This window comes from Onthophagus taurus, chromosome 6 (genome assembly GCF_036711975.1).
Source record: "Onthophagus taurus isolate NC chromosome 6, IU_Otau_3.0, whole genome shotgun sequence".
Classification (NCBI taxonomy): domain Eukaryota; kingdom Metazoa; phylum Arthropoda; class Insecta; order Coleoptera; family Scarabaeidae; genus Onthophagus; species Onthophagus taurus.
Window position 1 is genome coordinate 24,138,123 of NC_091971.1, and position 22,873 is coordinate 24,160,995.

General features: G+C 33.8%; 2 protein-coding genes across 2 annotated transcripts in view; one reads left to right on the forward strand and one right to left on the reverse strand.

The window, feature by feature from the left end:
• LOC111415546 (phospholipid-transporting ATPase ABCA3-like) overlaps positions 1 to 2,022 on the forward strand; it is a 28,282-nt gene extending 26,260 nt beyond the window's left edge. Inside the window, exons 14-17 of the mRNA XM_071196763.1 lie at positions 232 to 357; positions 409 to 621; positions 674 to 1,851; positions 1,904 to 2,022. Of these exons, the coding sequence (XP_071052864.1) occupies positions 232 to 357; positions 409 to 621; positions 674 to 1,851; positions 1,904 to 1,942 (1,556 nt within the window). The 3' untranslated portion in view covers positions 1,943 to 2,022. The remainder of the gene's footprint in view (positions 1 to 231; positions 358 to 408; positions 622 to 673; positions 1,852 to 1,903) is intronic.
• Positions 2,023 to 18,599: 16,577 nt separating this feature from the next.
• On the reverse strand, positions 18,600 to 22,607 carry LOC139430113 (uncharacterized). Its single transcript, XM_071196764.1, has 2 exons — positions 22,278 to 22,607; positions 18,600 to 22,232 (listed from the first exon to the last, which is right to left on the reverse strand). Exons 1-2 carry the CDS (start codon positions 22,605 to 22,607, stop codon positions 18,600 to 18,602), a joined length of 3,963 nt encoding a protein of 1,320 aa, XP_071052865.1.
• Between the last annotated feature and the right edge of the window lie 266 nt (positions 22,608 to 22,873).

Sequence of the window (22,873 nt, forward strand, 5' to 3'; positions counted from 1 at the left end):
ACCAAGTTGAAACTTGTTCTATAGTAACTAGTAGTACACGGGCTTCGGAGGCCCGGTTTATGCAAATGCGGGGTGCTAATGGAAACGATTTTCTTTTTCGATTGCTTATTACACTTGAATGTTTTTGAATCAAGTGTGTATTGAATAAAGACGTGTAATTATTTTAAGAAAATTATGAGTAACTAAAACCTCGCCGGTTTATGCATCCTAGGGTTAACGTTTTAATTTTAGGGAGACTGTTTTTACTTTTAATATGTTTTGGTTTGGCGGTGCTACCGCTAACTTATTTGTTGTCGTTACTATTTAACACTTCTTCAGTGGGATATAGTTATGCAGTTTTCCTTTACTTATTGACGGGTAAAAAAATGAGAAAGATTTTGAATTTTTAATATATTATCCGGAATATAGGTTATCTCGCAGCATTGATTATGCAGATGGTGATGATGCATTATGAGGAGAAAGTTCAAAATTTGCATTGGATTTTACTTTTTCTACCTACTTACGGTATTATAAGTGGTATTAATGATATGCATAGCAAATATTCCATTAATGCAGTTTGTACTCGATGGGATGAGATGAAGAAAGGTTTGAGTTGTAGTATTGCTCCGAATATGTGTTGTGGTTTGTTTTTCTTCTTGTACTTCATATACATATATTAATTATTTAAAAATAGATAATGACGAACACTATTTGGGATGGGATAAAAAAGGAATTGGAAGGCACCTTACTTACTTATCAATAACAGCAATTGTTCTAATTTTTATATTGATGTTAATTGAATATAAATTATTTCAAAAATTATCAAGTAAGGTGAATAAAAGTTGGACACGAATTCTTCAGTCTGATGAGGCAGAGGACGCTGATGTTTTAGAAGAAAGGAGAAAAGTAAGAAATGGGGAGATTGATAAGCAGGATTACAGCGTTGTTTTAAAAGATGTTTCAAAATGCTACGGACGGATTTTTGTTGTTAACCAGCTGTGTTTGGGTATTAAAGGAGGTGAATGTTTTGGGTTACTCGGAGTTAACGGTGCTGGTAAAACAACTACGTTTAAAATGATGACCGGTGATATTCCAATAACTCACGGAGATGCTTGGATTTATGGGGAAAACGTTAAAATCAATATGAAAAAGGTTCAGAAACATATTGGGTACTGTCCCCAATTTGATGCTTTATTAGAAAATTTCACGGGCAAGCAAACTCTTATTATATACTGTTTATTGAGAGGAATCACCTTTAAAGACAGCAAAAATGTTATAGAAAACTTAGCTAAAGACTACGATTTTTATAAACACCTCAATAAGCAAATCCGAGAATATAGCGGTGGTAATAAAAGAAAATTAAGCGCGGCCATTGCTTTGATAGGAAATCCTCCGATTGTATTTTTGGACGAACCAACCACTGGTATGGATCCTGCAACAAGACGCAACGTCTGGAACGCACTATGTCGTACCCGAGATGGTGGAAATTGCTTAATATTAACCACACATAGCATGGAAGAGTGTGAAGCTTTATGCACAAGATTGGCCATTATGGTAAACGGATCGTTTAAATGTCTTGGTACCAGTCAACATTTAAAGAATAAATTTTCGCAAGGTTACACTTTAATTATAAAGGTTCAAAAGACCGATGCGACAGTTGAGCTCAAAGAGACAGAAATGCGGCGGGTGGGGGAGTTTGTAAAGAGCAATTTTCCTTCGGCCGTTTTAAGTGAAAGTCATCAAGAGTTAATGACTTATTACATCCCTGATACGAAAGGTTTAAAGTGGTCGGAAATGTTTGGAAAAATGGAGAAAGCAAAGGAATCATTGAATATTTCGGACTACACTTTAGGTCAATCGAGTTTAGAACAAGTACGTTGTTTTTTATTTTTATTCAACGTCTAAATTAATTAATATTTTTTAGGTGTTTTTATCTTTCACGAAATTCCAACGTCAAGAGTAATGTTGCGAAATGATTCAAATTCTCATAAAAAATGTAACAAAAAGAAGATAAATATATTTTAAAAAAAATTGTAACGTCCAGTTTTCCTTTTTGTTGTGATATGTGTATTTGTTAGGAAGTCAAAAATTATATACATTTTTTTTTGTTTTTTTAATACTTTATTAATCGTTTTGCTTTGCTTTTTTTGCTTTCAGCAAACGAGTTTGGAAACACGAAATCCTTATCCCACAATTCCTAAACCTTTTCCTTATTATATTTTCATTTTTATTTACATTTTTATTATTTCTTCTTTTCAATTATAGGGGAACGGAGTAGTTTTTGAAATTTTGTTATCGCGCGTTTTGAAAGCAAGTTTTTTTATAATTTTTGGGTAATGAATTCGCGTGAGTAGTATAGATTCGCCGATTCTAGAACCTCCTCCTCGAATCTGCGTTCTAGGAAGAGGTTCTTGAATCGGCAAATTTTTTGGGGGTCAGAGGAGGTTCGATGAGGAGAGGAGGTTCTTGAATAGACGATTCTTTTAGGGGTCGGAGGAGATTCGATGAGGTGAGGAGGAGGTTAATTAACTTGAGAAGGTCATGTTATTTTGACGAAATTATTAAAAATTTATCTTTATTTATTTATTTAGGTCATGTTATTTTGAGAAAGTTATTAAAAATTTATCTTTATATGTAAACCTGTTTACCTAGATGAAAACAATGACTATGTTTATCCTTCGACGTTTCTCAATGAACTGTTAGAACATGTCTTCGATATATCTTTTAACTTATTATACACAAAAAGGTATACGGTTTTGAGACATGTAGGTATACAAATAAGTGGGTCATGACCTACCTGCGGGATAATTTTTTATTTTATTATGTAAAGGTATACGGGGCTTTAAAATATGCGAGGAGGTTCTTAAATCGGCAAATTTTTTTGGGGGATACGTTCGAGGAGGAGGTCAATTAACTTGATACTAGTAAGTGAGTCATGATCTACCTGCGAGATATATATTTTTTTTAATTTATTATGCAAAGGTATACGGAGTTTAAAAATATATAACTTTTGTTTTTGAAGTTAGAAGTTTTATTTTTAAAAACTCTTTAAAAAATTAAGTTATTTTTATTTTAGAATTAATTACAAAGTTCAAACTAACACTATAACGACGTCGAGTGAAATGAATTAATTATTAAGATTTTTGTGGCCTTTTATACTATTTTGAGAAGATTTATGCTGAATAAGGGCTTTTTATGCAAGTTTCTGGGGATTCTAGGATGATTCATAGTTCTTCTTAGATATGGTGACACATAACTCCTCCCTCTCTAAATTGGACATTCTCCTGGATGTCTTCTTTTCTTGTTGTTTTATAACGTAGATATCTTCTGTGTAGATAATAGACTTATAAATGACGCATATTATAACAATTACAATCATTATTATTGTTACGTAAATTAATACATTATTTTTGTTTGCGTTTAAATTTAAATATGGTATATTATTTTCTATTATACCAGTAATATTTTTTAACATTATTTGAGGATGTTTTTCAATTTTAATGTTTTCAAATTTTATTTTGGTCACAACATTTTTTAAATTTTTGTTAATCTTAAAATAATTTTGTATTACGGTTCCGTTAATGTTATACTGATATTTATTATTGTTTACAATTTGATATGTACCTTTTAATTTTAGGATTCTAGTTAATTTTCCACATGTTTCCTTAATTTCTACATTTTCTTTTAAAATTAGAATTGTTATATCTGGATGTTCTAGTATATTAATGGATTTGATATTTACTTCATATAATTTGCAATATTTTATACTACCATGTGTTACAATATTTAATTCACAATTTTCTTTATTGTATCGATTAATTTGATTGAAACATAAGAATTCGTTTTGTTTTAAACTTTTACATGGTTCGTTCATTAAAATGTACGTATCGTCATTAGCGGCTATAAATCGTAATTCTGGTTCGATTTGAACATATGTATCATTAATCAGTGTTGGTAATGGATACAATTCATAATATTGATACTCATTATTATCAATTATAGGTACCTGAATGATAAAAACGTAAACGTTTCGTTTTTGGTATGCTTTTACGTTTAACATACTTTCAATTAAATACTCATTTTCAATTAATACTTCAAAAGGAAATTTATGATTATTTTCGAAATTAATATTTTTCATTTCTTCAATTAATTTTTCTGGCGGTATTAATAGTGAATGTAAAATATTTCTTTTTGCCAAATTTATGATTTCAATTAAATCACTTAATTTTACGTTAAATTCATGTAAATATGATATTTGAGCATGTAATTTATCTTGTTTTGATTTTCTTTTATTTAAATTATTGATTTCTTGACTTATTTGCATAAAGTTATTATTAATTTTATAGGTTGTTTCATTCAGATATCTGATAGTATTCATATAATTGTTTGAAATATGATTTTGTGAATCACCGATTTTAGTAATTATTTGGTCATAATGTTCAGCATCAGTTTGATCTAGATTTCCTGTGACAAACTTTATAGCGTTTCCTAATAGATTTATTAATCCTCTTTTATGTCTGGTTTTTAAATTTAAAGCATTGATTTTATAAGAAATTTCATTATCTAATTCCTTTAACAATTCTGTTTCAGTAAAGTTATTATTTTCACTTAAAGTATTATAATATGATTTCTTATAATTGTTATATAATTTCATTATATTATTTAGATCTAATTGGGTCATTATTTCAAAATATAATTTACTATTATATGCTACACCTAGTCGTATCGGTAGTATTCCTATTGATTCCGTTATTTCTTTTAGCTCTGTTCTGCATTCTGTGATGAAGAACCTGGAATATTTCGAATTTTTAGTTCATTTATATGTGCCGTCTTTTCTTTTAATTTTGTATTTGGGCACGGTTTTAGTTTTACTCGATTGTTTTCTAGCATTTCATTAATTATGTATGGGCCTTGATACGTTTTATCTGATTTTCTACCCTTTTGTTGTGTTTTCCAATAAACTTCAGTTCCTAAAGTGATTTTTGGTGCTTGTAATTTTTCGTTTCTTTTATTAATTACTTTTTCCTTAATTATTCTTTGTTTTTCATTTACGTTCTCGTATAATATTTTTGTTAAATTTTTATGATTTTCTATATAATCTTCGTAATATTTTTGTTCATAAGCTATGTTGATTGGATCTGTATTATTTGTTCTACCGAATAATATTTCAAATGGTGTATGTTTAGTTATTGGGTTTATGCTCGAATTATAGGCTAATATTGCTCTATTCATAGCTGTTTGAATTAAAATTTCGGGTTTCATTAATTTAATTATTCTTATGTGTTCTATTAGGGTTGAATGTAGTCTTTCTACGGGTGAGTTTCCTTCATGATGTCCGATTGTTGTAAAATGAACATCTATTTTATATAATTTCATTAACTCTTGTATTACTTTATTCTTAAATTCTGTACCGTTGTCACATATTACTTTATTTGGTATTCCGAATTTTCCAAAATAATCTATCATATTATCCGCAATTGTTATAGCATTTTTGTCTCTAATATAATATGCTTGTGCGTATTTTGAAAAGTTATCTATTATAGTGAGAAACATTGCATTATCAATTTTGAATAAATCTATATGCATAATTTGCATTGGTTTTGCTGGTGTTTCTGTTAGTAATAGTGGTGTTTTAATTGGGTGTCGTTCATATTTTGTTTTCTGACATATTTCACAAATTCCTATGTATTTACTTGTCATTTGTTGTAAATTTTTCCACGAGTAGTTTCTTTTTATTTCATTAATTGTTTCGATTATTCCGCGGTGATTTTGTTTACCATCATGGCATTTTTGTATTATTTCTATCTGTTTTTCGTGATCTTTTATAACTTCTACTCTTTTTAAACATCGTATTAGTTTCATACGATGAAAAGATACTCAGAAAGTTAGACGATGAGCTATAACTTTGACAACATCATTTAGTAGCTTGGATAATACCGCATCGCTTTTGTTTTGCAATATTTTTCATATCTGTCATAATAAGGGAAAGGGAGGCCAATGCGTTTTCAAATGTTTACATTTTAATATCTCCTGGACCATTCAACCGATTTAAATATTTTTGGTCTTGTTTGAAAGAGCATTTCATGCTCTTTTAAAAGATATTTTCAGAAAGACCGCTTGGTTTAAAACAAATAAGCTGGAGGGCGTTATCTGCAGCGGTTACATATTTTTGTGATTTTTGAAAAAAAGTTAAATGGAACGGTACTATTTACTTCACAGATCGTTAATCACCATAAAATTTGCTAAATATTAGTGAAAACCGAATCTCGATATCTCCATCCATTCATACCCTTTTTTATAAATTTATCTAAGAATACTCTGCATGCTAATTTATAAATTTCGTCATTACAATATATGTAAAAAGTTTTCTCTGTTCCGTAATCTTTTAATGTTTGAAATAAATCATTATATGCATTTTCCTTATTTAAATGGCATTTATATATTTTCTTATTTCCCAATGTTATATCCATTGCTGTTGGTAAATTGTGGTAATAAAAAAAGAATTGATGTGATTTTACGTCAATTGGTTCTTCTGTTATCTTTATTGAATCTTCGTGTTCTGATATTTGGTTGCTATTTAAGCTTTGTAAATCTTCTTCATTTGTTTCTTCGGGATCTATTTGCACTTCTGTTGACAATTGATCTTCTTGTATCGCATTTATTTCTATTCTGCTTAATGCATCTGCATTTGAGTTTAACTTTCCCTTTTTATAGATGATTTCATAATCATACTCTTGTAGGTAGATTTTCCATCGTTGTAATTTTAGGTTGTTATCTTTCAGATTATGTATCCATAATAATGGTTTATGATCTGTTACTAATGTAAATTTTGTTCCATAAATGTACGGTCGAAATTGTTTGCATACGTAAACTACTGCCAGTAGTTCTTTTTCTACAGTTGAATATCTTGTTTCTGTTTTGGATAATGTTCTTGAAGCATATGCTATTGGTTTATCGCTCCCTATTTTTCCTTGACTTAATATAGCTCCAATTGCAAAGTTGATTGCATCTGTCGTTATGATAAATGGTTCTTTGAAGTTTGGGTATTTCAATATTGGATCATTACATGGAAGGGTTTTACATTTTTGAAAGCATTGTTTATATTCATCGTCGATTTTAATTTGTTGATCCTTCGCTAAATATTTAGTCATTGGTTTGATGATTTTCGCGTAATTCTTTATAAATTTTCTGTAATATCCTATCAATCCTGTGAATGATTTAATTTCTGTTTTCGTCTTTGGTATAGGATACTTCTTTATAGCTTCTATTTTAGATGGATCTGGGTTTACTCCTTCGTTGGTAATTAGATGTCCTAGGTATTTTAATTCTTTGCGTAGAAATTCACATTTATTAAGTGATATTTTCATTCCATTTTCTTTTAATCTTTGAAATACTTTTTCCAATCTATCCTTGTGTTCTTGTAAGGATGTTGAAAATATTATGATGTCATCTAGATATACATGACATATGTCGTCGGTTAATCCTCTTAAGATGTTGTCCATTGTCCTTTGGAATGTCGATGGTGCATTACATAATCCAAATGGCATTCTGTTAAATTCAAATAGTCCTTGATCTGTTATGAAAGCTGTCTTTTCCTTATCCTGTTCTTTCATTTCTATCTGATGATATCCCGATGCTAAATCTAAACTGGTGAAGTAATTTGCTCTGCCTAGTTTGTCTAATATATCGTTGATGTTTGGTAACGGATATTTGTCTTTGATAGTTTTCTCGTTAAGTCTTCGATAGTCAATTACTAATCGATATTTCTGTATTCCTGAAGTATCTAGCTTTTTCGGTACTAACGAAATTGGGGATGACCATGGTGATGAGCTTTCTCTTATTATATCTTGATCTAACATTTTATTGATTTGCTTATTTATTTCCATCTTTTGGTTATACGGCTTTCTATACGGTTTCTGATATACTGGGACATTATTATTCAAATTTACTTCATGTTTTATTTTTGAATGAAATGTAAGGGGTATGTCATCATTATGTATGATTTCGTGGTATTTATAAACTAAATTTTTAATCATGTTTTTCTCTTCTTTATTTAGATGATCTATTCTTAATTTTTCCTTAATTGTATTCATTTGAATAATTTTAATATCTTTCGACGATAATTTTGATGTTATTATATTTTCTTGATTTTGATTATATTCATTAATATTTTCAACTTCTATAGGCTCTATGTTTATTTTAATAGGATACTCATTAAAGTTTGCAATTTCAACTAAGGCTTCGTTTTGATTTACGGTGATTATCGAATTGGGTATTTCTACACCTTTCATAGTTTCTTTATGATTTATAACGAACTCTCCTTTGTTATTTTGAATAGGTATTTTAAATATTTGTCTTGATCTTGATTGTAATCCTAATGTCGGGTTATTTGTATAAAATGGTATGGATGCATACGGTGTTTCTAATAATTTATTTTTATAGTTCAAATTTGCATTTAACATTTCTAAAATATCATTTCCGATTATGCCATCATATTTTTCAGATACATCTATTATGTTAAATACATATGTATGATCTGGATCGTTAAATGTTTGTAAACTTGGAATTTCGATTTTATAATTATTTTTAGTAATGCCATGCATTGTTCTTATTAAATATGGTTCAAAAAATATGTAATTTTTAAAATAATTTTCCACTAGCTTATTAGATATTGTTGATACGGATGCTCCACTATCTATTAAAATTTTGGTATTGTCTAATTCTGGTAATATTATATATGGTAGTCTAGTATTGTCTTGAATATTATTGATGTTTATAATTTTTAATTTTGAGTTTCCGAGGCTGTTTCGCAAAAATCCTCATTCGCGATTTCTTCGATTTCGGGTGTATTAGAATCGTGTCCTAATTGTTCAAAAGGAATAGTTTCTTCTTCTTCTGAGGGTATTATTTGTATGTAATAGTTTCTCTCATTCTCATTATAAATTACATTTTCATCATTTATATTTAAATTATGAAGGTCTTGTCTGGGTCTTTTAGCTGGTATACGAATTGAACTGAATGATCTATCTACTTCCATAGGTTGTACGTTATTATTTTGATTTTGTTTGAATAAATTTTGATTTTGTTTAAATAAATTTTGATTTTGAAAATAAGTACTGTTATTAGGTAATTGTTTTGTGTTGTGAAATTGAAAAAGGATTATTAACAGTTTTAAATTGTGGTTTTTGTAATGGAGCTGGCATATTCCAATTATGGTATGGATTTCGCGGTATATTAAAATTATTACTTTTAAAATTTTGATTTGGGTTAGTTAAATATATTGGTTTATAAACTACTTTTGAATTTTCTTTTGATTTTTCTGAAAATAAATTTTTACCTGGAGGTACTGGTTTTAATTTTGGTGAATTATTTATATTTAAATGGGTTTTTTGTTTACATAAGTAAAGCCAATTTTGTCTTTCTAAAACTATAGCCATCGCTGATTCTAAATTAGCGGGTTCTTTTGTACAGGGTGTCCCGTTAAGCGTACGGAGCGGCTGTATCTCAATAACGGTAAGGCCTAGAGGTTTGGGAACAAAATCCTTATAAGCAAAGTGGGCAAGAGAAATAGCTGGAAATTGTTTTGAAGTTCGTAATTCGACCGCTAGGGGGCGTAACTGCCATAGAGAAACATAAAATTCCCGCTATCTCAGAAAGTTAGACGATGAGCTATAACTTTGACAACATCATTTAGTAGCTTGGATAATACCGCATCGCTTTTGTTTTGCAATATTTTTCATATCTGTCATAATAAGGGAAAGGGAGGCCAATGCGTTTTCAAATGTTTACATTTTAATATCTCCTGGACCATTCAACCGATTTAAATATTTTTGGTCTTGTTTGAAAGAGCATTTCATGCTCTTTTAAAAGATATTTTCAGAAAGACCGCTTGGTTTAAAACAAATAAGCTAGAGGGCGTTATCTGCAGCGGTTACATATTTTTGTGATTTTTGAAAAAAAGTTAAATGGAACGGTACTATTTACTTCACAGATCGTTAATCATCATAAAATTTGCTAAATATTAGCGAAAACCGAATCTCGATATCTCCATCCATTCTCGAATTATAAAAGAAAATGTTAAAAATTCGTATATCTTAATCGGATCAAGTTACCTTAAGAAACAAATAAGAGAGAACACTAATTTTATTATCTAGAAACGTGAATGTCTACGTTTCTTTCCGATAGTTTTGTTAATGCCAACTGTTCGCGTAATCCAACCGCCACGTGAGGAACTCTCCATATAATTTTATTAATGATCAATTTCAATTTTTCGTCGTTCGGAGCGGCTGCCGGTTGAAAGATGACGTCGGTATCATCGTGTCCGCGAATTAGCACAAGTTCCTGTCGAACGTTCATCATGATCTTTCTGAAATCTTCTGCGAATCCTAGCAACGTTTTCAGCGGAACGCTAAGACCGAAATTTCCATTTTTGTCTAAAGCCTTTGAAACACCCGCTACGTCATCTTTCCAAGGTTTTATGTGCCAATCGGCGTTCTCTAATTTCACCACCTCGTTCTGTGTAGATGAGAAATAACCCTTCATGCATGAGCTTATACCGACGTTGCGCACACCATCAACATGTACTTAATAAGTTAATAAGATATCGAATATCGCTAAACATAAATGCAACGGGATTGTTAACCAATTGCCCCGTTGCGCTGGCATCTTTTGTTATACTTCCGTCCGCGGCTAACTTACGAACGTTACCCTCGACGTATAGATAACTCTCGCTCGGTAAAGTATAATTATCTATTTCCGGAATTGAAATTCTAATTTCGTCATTGTTATCGAATGTGGTCGATCCAAACGGTTGATGCGAATGGAATTCATAACTTACGATAGAGTGATGTGTTTTTATCTTATCGGTTACTTTTAAAATATCCATTACTTTAACACTTCGTATCCTAACTGAACTAAATACCTTCGATTGACTGGTGATAATCGATGAATGGATCGTCTTCTACTGCCGCTACGTTGACTGATGACGCGCGCTTTATAGTTTTCTCCATTAAACAATTTTCTCGCTCTGTCTCTTCTTGACCACCGCATTCTTTTGTTTTGATATAACACTGTCATAACGTTAGTCAAATTTAAATATTTCAATTTAAATAATTCAATTTATCGATCTCAGGTGAACTCTCACTGTTATTTCTTCTTCTCTGAAGTCTACCAAGTTTCCGTCCTGATCAAGTATACGTACTGTTAAGCTACTAATCACGTTCGGTAAAACCGGTAAATAAATAGGCAGTTGTGGTGATTCGATTATTTTAAAACCTGCCGGAACGTTTGGGAAAAAAATGATATAAAACATGCACGGGAACTCCGTTATTATACGATCCCGTCACTAAATTACAATAAATTTGTAAGGCGTTCGTTTTATTTATGTTTACTACGAAATCGGATTCCACTTCCGTATCTCTAGGTAATATTTGAGGCTTGAAGCCAAGTAACGGCCCTATAGAATTATCGCATGCAAAATTAATTCGACGGGTACTTTTTATTAAAGAATGTTGTGTGTTATTATTCCCCTTAATCCTTATTACGACTCCTTTAGCGTGTCTTATCTCTAGCTGTTCATTCACGAACTCGGCAATATCATCAATATCGTACGTTCCAACAGGTACTATTATAATGTTTTTAAAATGTCCTGTCTTATCTTCGTATTGGATTACGTTGCTGCTTTTATCAACGTTTGCTAAACTATTAAACGTTTCGAAATTCAAAAGAGCCAACTCGTAACTATCAAATCCGTTCAAATAGATCGGAGGATTAAAATTACAAGTCAATTCGGATGACTTTCCAGTCAACGTAAATGTATATGTCGCGTGTATTGCTTCTTTCTCCATTACTTCTGAAACTAAACGTCTCTACACTCTAATAAGTCCTTTTATTACTTAGAAACTGCAGACACAACTGTCCGCAATTTTGATCTATTTCTCTTTGATATCGACAGTAATTATACTTTATTCTACCACCCCTACCGTCTGACAGCAAATATTATTCGATTTCTGATGGCGGTCTTAAATCACCGTAACTGTCGAAATAGTATATGTCCTTGTCGTCTTTCTTATAGGCGACCTAATGCGTTCCTCGTCCTTTCAAGTTGTCCAAGTTAACGATACCTCTTTCCTTCTTTTTAATCTTACTCGGGAGATTGTCTCTCATAAATATACCCCGGTGTTTAAAAGTTAATAGTTTCTGTTATTTTCTTTAATTATAATTTAATTAGTCGGCCGTTCCGTATTTTTTAAGTTTTGTTATTCAGTTGTTTTTTCTATAAGAGTTGACGTTCACGTGCAAGAGACCACGCGTCAATTTTCTGTGCTTAAAGTATTTCCGTGTTATTTCAAATAGATGTTCGTTAAAAGTGTTTCGACTTTTATTTTCTGTTTGAAACCACTAAAAGATTCTACAAGAACTGTAAGACGTTTATATTTCATTTTCTTTATTTGACAGTTTTTCACTCGAACTTTAATTGACATTTATAAGTGTTTCAAATTTTCCCGTTTGCGTTTCTAATATTTTCTTAACATTTTTTTTGTGTATTTTCTTAACACCCGGAAATGTGGAATTTTTAGTACTTTCGCAAACTTTTCCAACTCGACGTTAGTTAACGCATGACGAGGTATTCGAACTAGTTTTTTGAACTAGTGGTTACAACACCGCAACCTTTCTTATAGAGTTTATTGAAGTAACCTGTTCCGGCAAAATTATTCCTCTTTCCTTCAATAAACAAACCGCAACCTTTCTTATATGGTTTTATATAAAATCCGCTACCTATGACCTTTGCTTCCATAGCCTTGTTATGTCTTCGTTCTTCATCTAATTGCTCTCTAGCTGTTTTAGCGTTGTTTATAGTTCTTGCAATAGCGGCAGCACCATCGCCGGTACTACCTAGGGCACCTTACCTATCTCCCCAAAAAAATTGCCGATTGAAGAACCTCCTCGCATATTTTTAAATACCCGTATACCTTTACATAATAAATTAAAAAAAAATATCTCGCAGGTAAGTCATGACTCACTTATTTGTATACCTACATGTCTCAAAACCGTATACCTTTGTGTATAATAAATTAAGAGGTATATCGAAGACATTAACAGTTCATTGAGAAGCGTCGAAGGATAAACATAGTAATTGTTTTCATCTAGGTAAACAGGTTGATAAATTTTTAATAATTTCGTCAAAATAACATGACCTTCATAAATAAAAATAAACTTTTATAATTTCGTCAAAATAACATGACCTTCTCAAGTTAATGACCTCCTCCTCTCCTCATCGAATCTCCTCCGACCCCTAAAAGAATCGCCGATTCAAGAACCTCCTCTCCTCATCGAACTTCCTCTGACCCCCAAAAAAATTGCCGATTCAAGAACCTCCTCCTAGAACGCAGGTTCGAGGAGGAGGTTCTAGAATATAATAATATATAAAATAACAAGAGAAAAAGAAATAGTGCAATCACGAGGCAAAGATTCAGTTGTATACCAACTGATTTTCAATCCAAGCCTTGACAATTATTAGAGAGATATGAAATACATCATAATCATTAACTCTACAAAAATAAAAAAAAAGAAAGAAAACAATATCTTAAATAAAGTAAAGAAATATTCGCAGCAAAACTGTAACTCACCGGTCTCTGCCAGAAATAGTAGTCACCTGCTCTCCAAGTAACCGTGCCCTCAAATGTTTTTTAAAACAATTAACACTGAGATTCCTCAACTCGTCACCAATGCTCCCGTATGACTTATATATATGAAAAGAAAAAGATCTTTGGAAAAGTGACGTTCTGTGTCGAGGCGGGTCTGTGCAGCACCTAAATCTAGTTTCACGATTGTGAATATCGCACCTGAAAAAAATCTTATTGTACAAATATATAGGGGTTTTAGTAGTAATCAATTTATGGTAATAAGTTAGAGTATGAAGTTCTCTTCTTGAGCGCATCGACAACCAGCCTGATTCAATAAGCCAGTGGGAAATGTGATCGAACTTCCGGATTCCATAAATAAAACGAAGACAGCTATTCTGAACTCTCTGAATCCTCCCCGAGTCATATGAGCACACAGCCGGATGATATAAGGGAATTATATAGTTAAACTGAGAAAGAACCAAGGAGTCACATAAAGTTTTTTTCAACATGATATGTAAATAGCTTCTATGGGGATATACAAGCCTTAACGAGTGATACGCTTTCTTGATGTAGTTATTAACTTGACTATGGTATCTAAAACTGTTATCTACAATCAAACCAAGACTCCTTGCCTCACTCACAATCGGCACCTCAGATCCCTGAATGTAAACTTTAACCAATCAGTTTAACCAACAAGTCAGTATCCGTAATAAATTCCGTTAATTGAACTTTCAGTACTCTTTCAAGAACCTTTGATAACATTGGCAGAATACTAATGGGTCTCAGGTCCTTCAAAGCTTTTGGGTCACTACATTTAGGTATAGGCTTAATTAAGGCTTCCTTCCAGCAATCAGGAAATACACTTTCCAGAATGCAGGAATTTATAATATGTGTAATAAAAGGTACTATACAGCGTGTCCCGTATCTTCCGCATCAGAGCATTATACGGTTGTAGGATACATTATTCTGAAGCGATCTTTCTAATAAAATTTTTTCGAAATGTTTATAATAACCGCACGGGAACTGTTTAAAGGAACTGTTTTTCGTCCAATCAGCAGATCGCAAATCAGACTCAGGTAATCGGTGCCACCCTCGGCCGGTCCGCTACGCCGATGATAACTCGTTTCCCACGTGTACTCACCAATAAATTCGTCATGGAAAGAGAAATAAACGTTTTCGATGAATCAAAGTTGTCCGTTATTGGTCGTCGTTAAACAGTTCCCGTGCGGTTATTATAAACATTTCGAAAAAATTTTATTAGAAAGATCGCTTCAGAATAATGTATTCTACAACCGTATAATGCTCTGATGCGGAAGATACGGGACACGCTGTATAGGGACAACAAAGTTTTACAATCTCAGGACTAATTTTATCAGTTCCTGTTGAAGCAGATTTCATCGATTTAATAACATTGACTAACACGACTGGCTCAACGACACTAAACTTAAACCTAGAGTTATTATCACTGATATTCATGTCATATAATATATCAAGAGCAGCGTCACTAGAAGGGGCGAAATCATCCACAATTTCTGATATACTGTGAATAAAGTAATTATTAATGTCCTCAACATTTTTCAAATGATCCGGTATGTTCATGCTCTTGCTCTTACGGATTTTCATGTCATTAAGTACACGCCATCTCTCTCTACCATCACTCAACTGAGAAACATACTTGAAATAAGCTCTCTTCTCGGACAAAACTGCACGAGATGTGAAGTTCCTCAGTGACTTATAATAGTCCCAATGAGCAGACCCGCGTACGCCTATATCTCTCGTTGGCCTCATCCCTAAGCGATATTAGCAGACGGAGATTGTCCGTTAGCCACGCAGGACGAACCTTAGAAATTTTCCACACTTTTATTGGTGCATGCGCATCAAAAAGGGAAAGTAAAGAGTCATTCAAGAAGATCACTGTTAATCACTGTTAATAAGATCATTGTTAATATCGTTCATATAGTAAAGTAAATGTAGTGGCAATCTTTTTAAATCCGTATAGAACTGATCAAAATTTATGTTTCTAATATCACGTTTGTATATTACTCTTATATGTGATATTCTGGCGCCAAATGTCATATTGGAGCATGTTGGAGATAAAAAACAAAATGTGCTCAAAATGTGATATTATGACGTTATACGCCGTTTTGAGACATGTTTGAACTTTCTATCACTTTTGGTTCCGATAATTCTGTCAACCATATATGTGATATTCAGGCGCCAAATGTCATATTGGAGCATGTTGGAGATAAAAAACAAAATGTGCCCAAAACGTGATATTATGACGTTATACGCCGTTCTGAGCCATGTTTGAACTTTCTATCACTTTTGGTTCCAATAATTCTGCCCATCATATATGTGATATTCAGGCGCCAAATGACATGTTGGAGCATGTTGGAGATAAAAAACAAAATGTGCCCAAAACGTGATATTATGACGTTATACGTCGTTCTGAGCCACGTTTGAACTTTCTATCACTTTTGGTTCCGATAATTTTGCCGACCATATTTGTGATATTCAGGTTCCAAATGACATGTTGGAGCATGTTGGAGATAAAAAACAAAATGTGCCCAAAACGTGATATTATGACGTTATACGCCGTTCTGAGCCATGTTTGAACTTCCTATCACTTTTGGTTCCGATAATTCTGTTGATCATATTTGTGATATTCAGGCGCCAAATGACATGTTGGAGCATGTTGGAGATAAAAAACAAAATGTGCCCAAAACGTGATATTATGACGTTATACGCCGTTTTGAGCCATGTTTGAACTTTCTATCACTATTGGTTCCGATAATTCTGTTGACCATATTTGTGTTATTCAGGCGCCACATGACATGTTGGAGCATGTTGGAGATAAAAAACAAAATGTGCCCAAAACGTGATATTATGACGTTATACGCCGTTCTGAGCCATGTTTGAACTTTCTATCACTTTTGGATCCGATAATTCTATCGACCATATATGTGATATTCAGGCGCCAAATGACATGTTAGAGCATGTTGGAGATAAAAACAAAATGTGCCCAAAACGTGATATTATGACGTTACACGCCGTTCTGAGCCATGTTTGAACTTTCTATCACTTTTGGTTCCGATAATTCTGCCCATCATATATGTGATATTCAGGCGCCAAATGACATGTTAGAGCATGTTGGACATAAAAACAAAATGTGCCCAAAACGTGATATTATGACGTTATACGCCGTTCTGAGCCATGTTTGAACTTTCTATCACTTTTGGATCCGATAATTCTATCGACCATATATGTGATATTCAGGCGCCAAATGATATGTTAGAGCATGTTGGAGATAAAAACAAAATGTGCCCAAAACGTGATATTATGACGTTACACGCCGTTCTGAGCCATGTTTGAACTTTCTATCACTTTTGGTTCCGATAATTCTGCCCATCATATATGTGATATTCAGGCGCCAAATGACATGTTGGAGATAAAAAACAAAATATGCCCAAAACGTGATATTATGACGTTATACGCCGTTCTGAGCCATGTTTGAACTTTCTATCACTTTTGGTTCCGATAATTCTGCTGACCATATTTGTGATATTCAGGCGCCAAATGATATGTTGGAGCATGTTGGAGATAAAAAACAAAATGTGCCCAAAACGTGATATTATGACGTTATACGCCGTTCTGAGCCATGTTTGAACTTTCTATCACTTTTGGTTTCGATAATTCTCCTGACCATAGTTGTGATATTCAGGCGCCAAATGACATGTTGGAGCATGTTGGAGATAAAAAACAAAATGTGCCCAAAACGTGATATTATGACGTTATACGCCGTTCTGAGCCATGTTTGAACTTTCTATCACTTTTGGTTCCGATAATTCTATCGACCATATATGTGATATTCAGGCGCCAAATGACATGTTAGAGCATGTTGGAGATAAAAACAAAATGTGCGCAAAACGTGATATTATAACGTTATACGCCGTTCTGAGCCATGTTTGAGCTTTCTATCACTTTTGGTTCCGATAATTCTGCCCATCATATATGTGATATTCAGGCGCCAAATGACATGTTGGAGCATGTTGGAGATAAAAAACAAAATGTGCCCAAAACGTGATATGATGACGTTATACGCCGTTCGGAGCCATGTTTGAACTTTCTATCACTTTTGGTTCCGATAATTCTGCCTATCATATATGTGATATTCAGGCGAGTAGATAATAAACGCCGGTTCTGGAGCGGAAGTCAATCCCCATCCCCCTAATCCCCCATGACGTCACTTCCGGTATCTTGTCACTTCCGGTGTCATCTTCAACCCCATGTTAGTGCCCTATTGGCCCCTTCAACCCCATGTTAATGCCCTAATGGACCCTTCAACCCCATGTTAGTGCCCTATTGGCCTCCTTCACCCCATCAACCCCATCACCCCCTATTAGTGCCCTATTGGTCCCCTTCAACCCCATGCTAGCGCCCTAATGGCTTCCTACTACCCCGCTTCAACCCCAAGCCTCCCCCTACGATAGGGGATAACGCTCTAGCGCCCTAATGGTCGGTTAAAATTTTTTTTTTTTTTTTTGCCAACGCTCAGGATCGAACCCGGGCTGTCTGAGCGGGGTTGAGAGTCGGGCGTCCTGCCCGCTAGGCTACCGAAGGAAATGAGTTAAAAGCGTTTAAATAACGTTCAAGTAGAGATGACGACGGCGCTCATACGTTTATCAGCGGAAGTTAATCCCCCGCGGAGCGATGACGACAACGACGACGGCGACGACGACGATGACGTCGACGATCGTATGCTTATCAGCGGAAGCTAATCCCCCGCGGAGCGATGACTGAATTGAAATAATACTCACCTTAAAATAGGTTATTTATTATTATTATTGATTGATTGATTGACTGATTGATGGTAGGAGGAGGAGGAAGAGAAAATCACAAAAAATTAAAGTTAATACATATATTAAAAATTTAAATTTCAATTAAACATACTCGAATAAAATGATACTATTTTCTACTTAACCTACTTAAATATATTTAAACGTTATTGGAAATAGTTGTAAAATGACCCCAAGCCAATGTTTTAATGCCATCAGCATCGATACATCGCTTTGAATCATGTGGGGAAAGGGCCAATTTGTTTTGTAAAACGGTAAAAACCGTGTGGTTAAAACTTCTAAATAATAACTGTTTTCTAGACACGATGGAATTTGAATGTAAACAGTCGAAATAATTTTGAAATGAAAGCTTTTGTTTAACCACAGCTTTCCTAATACCTTTAGATTTTTTAGTAACCCGCCCATCAGCAACCCGATTTGCGTACACCTTCGATCTTAAGCCAATAAATTCGACCATTATGTTTCCGCAATTTTCATCCTTCATCTTACCTAAAACCGCTTTATTTTGCAAGGGGATGTCAAACCGATTATCGGGACAGTAGTTAGATGTATCAAATTTATCTAAATTTAATTTAACATCGTTATACACATCGTCAGACTTAATTAGTACGGTGAAACTGTCGGTATCCATGTAACACAACTGAACGTCCTCGCCGTATTTAGGTTTTAAAAAATCATAATAAAAATCGTACATTAATAATTTTGAGAGTTCTAAAACTGTAAAACCAACGTATAGAGGTTTATCGTAAACGATATGAAGACGCTTCATTTGAATTGCCGAAAACGTTTCTGTGAATACTTTAACACTTTTAAAATTTAATTTAGCGATTAAACTCCGAGCTCCAAGTCTAGGTCGACCTCCGGTTTCGCCAAACCTGATATCGTCCCAACTGGTTACTAAGCGGACGTCGACTCGCTTATCAACATTTTCCATGGTTTTACCGAAAACTGCGTTGTTCATTAATTTAAAAAAATCCTTTTCAAAATCATTTTTAGCCGATTGGCGTAACTCTGTATTTTTATCTATATATGACTTTAACCAAGGGGATTGTTTAAACGATAAAACTCTATTTACTTTACTTATAATTAATCCGTGTGCAACGGCTTGTTTTAAATTTCTGTAATGAATTACATAATTTGTCTTATCAAATAAATTTGGAATTAATCGTTTATCGCTCTCACATTTACAGTTAGGGGAGATTAAATTTTCGGCTAAGAAAGGTAGATCATTATGCAGGTTGTGCAAGTGTTCGGGATACGCAATATCCGCGTCTAAAATATATCCGAAATCGTAATCATCGGCTGTATTATTAAAATCTAAATTTTGAATTTCGTTTTCAGTCATCCATTTAAAGTCGGAAACGGGGATAAATTGAGACATTGCCCACCCATACAAATTATTAGCGTCCCAATACATTAAAAATTTTGAAGGTGAATTAGCATCATAATTTTCCATATATTTATTGTTTGCTTTAGCATGACGTAGAGAGCATTGTGAAATGCCCCCACGGATACCTTTTTTAACGAAATGAACTTGATCAATATCCGTCAACAATTCCAATTTAATTTTCGTAAATTTTAGCATAGCATCCCAAGATAACCCCGGTGCCGTATAATAATGCGCGGGATCTAAACCGTACGTTTTGAAACATACTCGTCTAAATTTCTCAAATACATCAGCTAATAGAAGAACATCGGTCTTTAAGTATAAATCGGAATAATCCTTAAAAGTATGACAATTAAATTTCTTCCAAACAGTTTGGGCATGGGTATATTGCTCATCAGATATTCCCTCTAAATTTAAATTATTAAAAAATGCCTCTTTAGGGGGTAAGGATGTGGCATTAAGCCTATCAAATGATGACATAAAGGTGTAGGGAAAGATTCCCTTTTTGGTCAACAATTTAAAATAATCATTGTGTGGGTAAAATTTACGCACGTGAATAAAATCAAACTCATTAAGGTTACCTGCTAAAGAATCTAATGAAGATGCCATGAACCGAAATGAATCAACAAATCTTAATTTAAAGAAAACATTTTCAACAGATTTGTCTTCGCTAATTACCTTATCAACCAACACTCTTTTACTAAAACTAATGTATCTCTCTTTATTATTAGGTAACACATCAAGTCCATCTTTGTCTGCATCAGCCATTTCTTTAATAAATAAATGACAATCATACCCACTAAAGTTATGAAAAAATATCGGAATAAAATTTTGAAGTTTGAAATTTAGATTACAATTTGAATGGGTGGGACCTCGGTATTTGCCGCTAATATGACAATGATCACGAACCTTAACCTGGTTTGAAGTAAAAGGATTTTGACAAATAATACAATTTTCGGCCGAATCGAAATGCCGTTGCTCATCGGCCGTTAAAGGTATCATTGGTTTTATAGTTTTAAAGTATTTGCTGTAAAGTAATTTAACATCATCAATTAATTTAGAGATAAAAATTTTAGGCGCATCCGGCCCCGTATACGTTTCAAATTTATTTAAACTGCTATCAATATTGGAAACAATGTAATAAGCAAAACTGTAAGGTTGATGTTCCTCAATTTTTTCCGTAAAAGATTTAGCGCTACTCTGCTTACAATAATCGATCGGTTTTAAAAGCGATTTAAAGTCGGCGTAGATGACAAATGGTGCCATCTGAGTGAATTTATAATTGTTTGGTTTAGATTTTAAATCGGTTGTAGGTAAAACGGTCATCACATGATTACAATCATAAGTCTGATGTGTGAGTAACTTGCCTGCGGATGAAAACCGCGTTAAACATCCATCACAAAGGTGTATAGAATGTTCGCGGCGCGTGACTTGACTCGATATTAGTCTTGAAAGATTTTTAATTAAAACGAAATGTCCCTTCCCGTTTACGTATAGATAAAGCAAATTTATATGAATATCGCGTCTTTGTTTGGTAAAATAAATTGGCCCTTCCACCGTGTATTTACCACTACTACTACTACTACTACTACTTATCAATTCGTAAACATTAATACTTAAATTATTTAATTTTTCTACATTAATTATATCTTTTAATGTAATGGGAAATGTAATCCCGCGCAAATTAAGTACTTGACTATAATGAGGGTAGCTTGTAGTTCGATCGTGACTATGATTTGCAGGATGAAGAGCCGCCGTCAAACACCACGCTAAACAAGCATCGTCCGTATAGTTTTTAATATTTACGCACGCATGTTTTTCAGCAATTACCTGTGGTAAACGTATATACGATGCTCCGGGTATAGGTTCAAATTTATTAATATTAAGCAGGAGGTGAGATACGGAGAAGAAGGCCCACCCAGAGTCGCGTTCTTGAAATTCTTCGCTTTGAGCTAAAATTTCCCTACACATCCCAACATACACCTCATGCAAATCCGTACCCACCGAAACAACTTGAAATTTACAATTAAAATTTTTCTCGGACATTAATACGTCTTCATCCCCATTTTCATCATACGCGGCTTTAACATAATTCGCAAAAAACTCAATCTGAACCTTTATAGAGGGACCACAGCGATCTAAACTAACCTCAATCATTCGTTTAACAGCTCCTTCTGATCTTGTTAGGAACGATGGTATATCATCATCGACCAACACGTCTGCGACTCTATAGGTGCAAACTCTACCTTTAAAACATGATTCCAATCTATCGACGTTATCTTCACCTTCGACCGGGGTCGCATGTTCCAATCTTAGATGAGTCCGTAGGTGAGTGGTAGATATAAAGTCAACACCGCAAATTGGACATAAGTTGGAGGGTTGCCGCTGCTTAGGTGAAGGACGTGATGATGTTGATGACACATGTCAAACAGGCTCCGCTGACGTACTTGATGAAGGGTTGGAGGGTTGTTGTTTAGGCGGATGACGCAATGATGTCTGTTCAACCGGACCGGCCGATGTACTTTGTAAAGATGGTGGTAGTGGTGGCGGCGGCGGCGGCGGCGGCGCAACATAACGTGGAACATCTGGTCCATGTACGCTTCTTTGATGGTGTTTCAATTTGTCGGATCTTGAATAACTTTTTTCGCAGATACTGCATTTAAAGTTCGATTCCCGCACATCACCGTGTTTCAAACGTATATGTCGGGTAAGATTGTGTTTTAAGGTAAACGCACCGTTACACACTTTGCAAAGAAACATTTTATTACGAAATTGAATAAATGTACGCGATGACCGCTAACGCTGAACTGATAAGCAGCTAGACGTGTGATTAGAGTTATGACGGTCGGTCGACACTATCACGAGGTGATCACGTGATCCGATAGGCGCGGCGGACAATATTACGCGGTGATCAGGTGATCAAATAGAAACTGTTGTAGTGGAGTTTATTATTTCCAAGTATTCCATCACATAAAAATTAATTTCCGATAAATTATTTAAACAGAATTCTTCAATGGACGTCGTGT